Genomic DNA, 6,623 nt, shown 5'->3' with positions numbered 1-6,623 from the left:
ATTGCCCATGTCCCCTGCAGGACAAAATCGCCGTGGTTGACAAACGTATTGAATGAAACACAATGTCCTCGGCATTCTACACAATAGCTTCAAAACCTCTTTTCCCTAAAACTTAAGTGACTTTTATTTCATGGGATCCTGAATCCTCAATCACTTAACAAAAGGTTGGTGTTTAGTTGCTCGTTGTGTCTGATTCTTTGTGACTCCACGGACCATATGTAGCCCGCCAGGCTCCTCTTGTCTATGGGATTTTCTGGGCAAGAATACTGGAATGAGTTGTCATTTTCTCCTCCGGGGGAATCTTCCTGACTCAGGGATTGAACCTGTGTCTTCGGCATTGGCAGGCGGATTCTTTACCACTGAGGCACCAGGGAAGCCCCCAATAAAACATACTCAAAGCAATCAAAGACTGTGGGTATAAATAAAATATGAATCATAAAATAAATGTTTGCCTTTTTTAATAGAGATCATTTTTTGAAGTTCTAACATGTCTGGAATAGGCAACAGTACAGAATAATAAATAATGCATGGATTTGTGGGGTTTTTTGCTGAAATTGAAATAGTTCTTTACCCAGAGAAAAAGCTCTTTACTTTTTATGTACCACAAGACACACACAAAATAGGAGCATTATCATAAAAAGCTCTCATTCTGACACCAGAATTTCATGTTTCTGCACAAATTAAAATGATCCCCGAAGGCATAAAGTACACAAGCTTTATTGGGCAACAGCGACGGGCCACGCTGGCAGACAAAACAGAACCGTTCAGAATCACGCAGGATCACGTGTGTGTCATCACGGGATCAAGAATTTAAATCATCTGGGAGTTCCTGCTAAATTCAAGTTCTGTACCAGAGCTTCTCTCTAATCAAAAAAATGCTGTCCTGGTGAATATTTGCCGAGAGGATTACAGATAGTCTACTAATGAGGAAGTCAAGGAGCCCTAGAGGAATTCACAGTCAGACCCATCGCAACAAACTAATAAATGAGCCACAGGTTTGTTTTTTTTTTTTTTGCAAATACCATGCCCCCTCCCCACTTGCCCCCCAACAAATACAATATTCACTGACATTGCCCAGCAACACCAACAGACAGTGCCTCCAGCCACACTGTGATAGAGAAGACCAGATTCCCTGGAGCAAGGCGCTGGCTGGAGAAGATACTGCAAATCCCCAAGTACTGCCACACTGCTCACGTGCTTCCAGGTTTCGTACAAAAGCATACATAACATATACACATTTTTCTAAGATAGAATGGACATAATTCATGGAATTATTTCCTAAGAAGTATATATAAACGACAAAAAAAAAGTGCTTTATGTTAAAAGGTGAGAGAAATAAAGTCTGTTGCCTTTGCAAAGCTCCTTGCATATTTCTTAATGAAAAAGAAAACCATGACTGACAGGATTTTAACACAGTGAAAATCAAGTACGTCTTTGAAACACTTCAGGTGACATCATGCGCTCACACACACACGCACACACATTCCAAACACGCAAAAAAGGTCAAAGATAAAAATGGCTGATGGCTGTTGGCCTTAAAAAGGATGGAGCAGAAGAACATATAGGTCCCATTTGCAATTTTGGCGGAGGTTTAAAATGCTGCCCCATAAACGCGCAAGAGCGTTGCATCCCCACCCTAGGAAAGACAAAACAAAGTACGAGAGCAAAGGTCTGGAGAAAGAAAAATAGGCATGATCGTGTCAATTCCCAGTGAGCACAAAAGCTCAAAATACATTCAAAAGTATAGTCTAAATTTTCAGTGGAAGCCATACGGGGAAAAGGGTAAGCAGACGCTGGTATTTAACATCACTGCTACAAAAAAGGGTTTCGCTAGGAAAGTAAGTCTGGGATCTGGATACAATGAAGTGGGAGGAATCTCAGCTCTCGGCCCCCCAGCTCCAGGCGGCTGTAAACAGATGGACCTGCTCCAAAGTCTAGCTGCTCCCCGGGATACCCTTCTTCACTTCGCGGAAACATCCTTTGCCCAAGCAGCCCGAGTCAGTGTGGCCAGCCTCACCAGGCTCCACTGGCAACACACACGAGCACACACAGGCTCTCAAAACGGCATCGAGACAGGCGGAGATAGGAAGTCACTCGAGCTAGAGAAGCTTGTCAGGTCACTGCCCTAGAGAAAGGGAGGAGGGAACAGAGGATGGAAAAGACACACCAATCGGACTGCTCAGCTGCCTCCACACACGACCGTCGCCAAAAAGACAAGAAAAATCATCATCAATTACAAAAGAAATACCTAGTATTGTGAAGGGCAGGACAACGTGTCATTCTTGTTTTTAAACTTTGAAGGAAAGTATTTAAACAGCACTGTGCCTGTGTGCCGGAGCGGGGGGAGGTCTCTGGCTTCCAATCAAACTGGCTGTGGGAGACTTGGGGCCCCTGAGTTCCAAGGTGAGGGGACCTCCAAGCTGTCAGCAGTGCTTCCTCAGTTCCTTCCCAGGTGGTGAACAGAGTCTTATGCTTAAGGTTTATGACTCAGGAGCTTCCTATAAAACGGGGGGTTTTGCTTGTGTCCTTGTTTTCTGCCCACAGAGAGGCTAAGCCGGGAAGTGCCCGTGCGCGCTGGCTCTATAGGATTACGTCTGCTGTGTGCAGGTCAGGATCCAGTACCCTCAGCTGACTCGTGGCTCCCACCCTGCGGGTCTCCAGCATTGGAGAAGCAGATGTGTGTTTTCCTAGACACTCGGCACTCCTGCGGGCGGTGGGAACAGGCTACCTGCCGGTGGGGTGGCTCTCCGAGGTGGCCACAGTCTCGTCTCCACTCACACATTGGATCCTCAGCTCTTGGCTGCCTCCACCGGGGTGTGGTCGAGACTGAGCGAGCGGGTTTGTGCACAGCACGAAGGGGGCACGTGTGACCTCCGGGCACGGCTTCTTCCACTCCCGAGACCCTTTCTCCCTCTCAGATGCCAGTAAGGAGTTTAATCAACTCAAGCACCTCAATCAAAGTTGGGAAGTAAAGAAAAATCCAAAGAGACCGTCTTCAATCCCCATCTCTGCTGTTAATCTAAACATTTCCTACTGAGGGTTCCAGGAGACCTTCCTATGGAAGCCATCACCTGTCTGTGAACAAGGTCAAGGTCAGGGCTTGAGAAAGGGGAGAAGGACCTTCAGACTCCTGGGTCGACAGGGCTGACCTCCAGGCAGGCAGACAGGTGCAAGAGCACTGAGCACACCTTCCTCCCGCCCCACCTCTGAGACCACATAAAATCACCCAGCAAAGGCGCCAGACTGGCTCATCCTTCCTCAAAGTTTTGGAGCAAGATCTTCTTCCTAAATAACCATTCGTTTAATGCAACATTTATTCCCTGTGGGGCAGAAATGGCTGGGACAGAATGGGAAAAAATCTCGCAAAACTGCAGAATCTTGAAAACAAAAATAGAAGTGATGTCATAGTAGTTTAGCAACGCCTGCAACTTACTGTCATTCTGTAAAGTTTTAAGAGGGCAACGGAAATACATCAGTGTATCAAGCGGGCCAAAGGCAAGGACCTGGTGTCCCCAGCAATCCAAAAGCGGGCTTACCCGTGGGGGAGGTGGCCATAACTTACACCTCTGAAGCACAAGAAGAAGCAGGCCAAAGAGCTGCAGGGGACGCAGTCAGAAAGAATTAATCACAAATCTAAGATCTCAAGCACGATCAGCTCTTGCAGATCCACCAAACTAACCCTTCTGGCACACACATGTGGCTTCTGGAGGGAGAGACTTGAAAACCCAAGAAAGCTTTGCCGGGCCACGGCCAGCACTTGCAAAGTCTCTGGTTCCTCTGAAACAAGAAGCCATGGCTTTATAAGAAACAGTCGCACAAGGGCCCCACCCTAGTTGGAGAGAGGAATCTCTACTCGCGGCCGCCTTTGAGCAAGCTTCCCTTGAAATCCGGAGGCAGTGCAAGCGAGCCCAGACAGCAAAGCTGCAGTCCAGGCCTCCCCCCGCCCCAAGCTCCTCACTCAGAGCTGCCACCGATGACCCGCAGCACGCTAAAACATGGCCCCCTCAGTTGCTGCGTCCTCAGCAATTCCTCTGAACCGGAAACAGACTCCTGTGGACGTCAAGACCCCCATCCTTGACCTTTCCACCTCGGACTCGGAGGGTCTGAGCCACACGTGCGACATGGTCTAAAGAATTAGCTGAGTGTCTTGTCACGCTGTCGGCACGTGGAGGGGCCGCCACCCAGTGGCACGTTTCCTGCTGAAAAAGAAAAAAGTCCCAGGGTGTCCTCAGATAGCCACGGGGTTTGTAATTATTACCAGGTCCAAACGAAGCAAGATAACACCTTTGAAATTCTTTTACGAGGTGGTAGGTGACGTTAATGTGAACGCCGGGGCTGTAGATGCTGAGCTGGGGATAACGTGCCTCTCTCACTCCCTTCTCGTGGCTTTTTTGTAATTCCAGGAATCCAGCGCCGTTTCGACAAGCCAGGCTGCCTTAGAAAGGATATTTAGCGTTTCAAAACTAAGATTACCGTCTGCTTAACTTTTTTAACCAAACAGCACTGTCTTTTCCCCAAAACCAACACCAGGAGCTCTATCTTTCTCTGAAACCAGTTTTTTTAAGGGCACAAAGATGTAAAAAGTGCACACACGTTGGGATGGTTTAAAACAACAACGAGAAACCCTCTATGGTTTTCAACTGGACAGAAACTTTTAGCACAGGACAACGAAATTCAAGTCGTAAGGAAGCCTGCACGGCGATGCACGCGCCAACCTCTGGGCTGGGCCACGGGGTTTCAGAGTCACGATCAGTCCTCCGTGAACCACCAGGGGCTCAGACAGGCCCACAGGGGCCCTCGGGCGCCTGCCTCCCGCGTGTGCCAGGCCGGGGCTCTGCAGAAGCCCAGAGCCTCGGCGGCGGGCCTGCACAGTCCCCGGGCGGTGGTCAACAGGAAGCAGCTTGGACTCTGCCCGCCAGGCGTGTGTGTAGCCCGGGGTCCCCTCCTGCGCTCCGTCTAGGACGTGAGCTTCGAGTAGCTGGGAGGCGAGAACCGTCGTCGCAGGTACTTGAGGACGTAGAGGGGCAGACAGCTGACCAGGGTGATGACAGACACTTTCCACAGGAAGGACAGCGTGGCGATGAAGTACACGTCTGCGGGGAGACAGAGCACAGCGGTGGGCAGGGGGGGGGGGGGGGCGCCCGGCCAGCGGCCTGACAGCTGCGCTCCCCTCCTCCCTCTGACCTGCTTCTGCAGCTTCCGGATCTTCCATGAAATGCTACTTTCAACAACTGGGAAAAGAAAACTATGGCATGGAGTGGGAGGGGGGATCCCTTCCAGGTGTTTTTGATTTGGAATCTGACAGCTGGAGGTTTTTCTTTCTAAACCTGGCAGAAAGGGAGGCTCGAATACATGGTTCTGCTTCCGAGCAGCTTTTTGCCTTCACCTTGGCGACAGTCACAGAAGCCGGAGCCAGGTCTGAGGGCAGAACAAGGGGGTGGAGACCCCTGGTCAGGACGAGCATGACCTTGGTGGGGCGGGGGCGCTGGCCTGAGATCCCCTCCTGGCTCCAGGACAGTCGTCCCCGCGGTTAGATGGTTTTTGCAAGGGGAGCGACAGCTAGTGAGAACCAGCAGAACTGGGGGCATCTCCCCTGCCTCTTGAGCAGAAGCTGGGGAAATGCAGTGGGCACTGAGTAACCACCTACTAAGTGCCACGCCAAAGGCCCCACCCGTGGGCTGCTTGCCCAGTCCTAGGGCAGGTCCACATCTAAAGCGATGACTGAAGCTCCTGGGGGCAGGCTCGTCTGGCAAGCCTCTGTGACTCTCTGGAATCAAGCCGCTGAAATGCACGTGTAGGTGCTCACAAAACCCATTCAGGGAGGCTTTTCAAGCAAGTGTGAAGCTGTTCTAAGACTTCACCTTCCGTGGGAATGCTGCTGTATCAAACTCTTAAGGAGCAGTTTGCTGATAAATAAGAGGCAGGATGGAAGATGTCTCTGCGATAAGGCAGAGCTTCTCAAGCCAACAGCCGTGTTACGTCCTGCTGACAGTCCCTTACTCTCCAGCAAGCCTGACTTGGCTCACCAGCTCTGCAGCTCCACGGAGCCCAGCACGGTGACCAGCTCCCTGGAGAAAGCCCAACAGGCCCTCGAATTAAACAAATCCCCTTCTAAGCCAGCGGGTATGGGGCGTGGTTTAAAGACCACACTCAGCACTGAGATCACGCCCACCGGCCTCAGTTCCAGGAGGCCAACTGTCAACAGTGCCTTGCCCCACGGGATGCCAGTGAGACAAGGAGGGCTGCTGAGTGCAAAGGCCTGCTGGACACAGGGCCCAGCCCACGAGGGGCCCGCCTCCCTCCCAAGCTGAGGCCCCCGGACCCGCTGGGCAGGCTGTGTGTGTGTGCACGACGGGGGCGGGTGGGGCCCTTACCGATGAACTCGTGCAGGAACACGAGAGAGGCGATGTAGCAGGCCAGGCTGAGCAGCTCCGCCACCGTCATCAGCCAGTGCCAGCTCTGGATGGTCAGAGCCACCATGAGCAGCTCCGTGAGGATGAGCGACGTGAAGGAGATGGCCACGATGTGCACGAACTCCGACTCGAACAGCAGCAGCGCCCCGTACATGATGGTGCTCCCTGCGGGGGGTCCACATGGGAGGGGTCCGTGTGGGGAGGGGGTCC

At 51.5% G+C, this 6,623-nt stretch overlaps 1 protein-coding gene across 2 annotated transcripts in view; it reads right to left on the bottom strand.

The window, feature by feature from the left end:
* Positions 1 to 441: 441 nt before the first annotated feature.
* Positions 442 to 6,623, bottom strand: part of ATP9A (ATPase phospholipid transporting 9A (putative)) — a 100,596-nt gene continuing 94,414 nt past the window's right edge. For both annotated transcript variants that reach the window (XM_040248141.1, XM_040248142.1), the window contains exons 27-28: positions 6,375 to 6,578; positions 442 to 5,093 (exon numbers count right to left, since the gene is read on the bottom strand). In XM_040248141.1, coding sequence (XP_040104075.1) covers positions 4,957 to 5,093; positions 6,375 to 6,578 — 341 coding nt within the window. In that variant the 3' untranslated portion in view covers positions 442 to 4,956. The remainder of the gene's footprint in view (positions 5,094 to 6,374; positions 6,579 to 6,623) is intronic.

This window comes from Oryx dammah, unplaced genomic scaffold, assembly GCF_014754425.2.
Source record: "Oryx dammah isolate SB20612 unplaced genomic scaffold, SCBI_Odam_1.1 HiC_scaffold_10, whole genome shotgun sequence".
Lineage (NCBI taxonomy): Eukaryota > Metazoa > Chordata > Mammalia > Artiodactyla > Bovidae > Oryx > Oryx dammah.
Note: the sequence above shows the minus strand (reverse complement) of the source record. Positions and strands in the feature narration are given on the sequence as shown.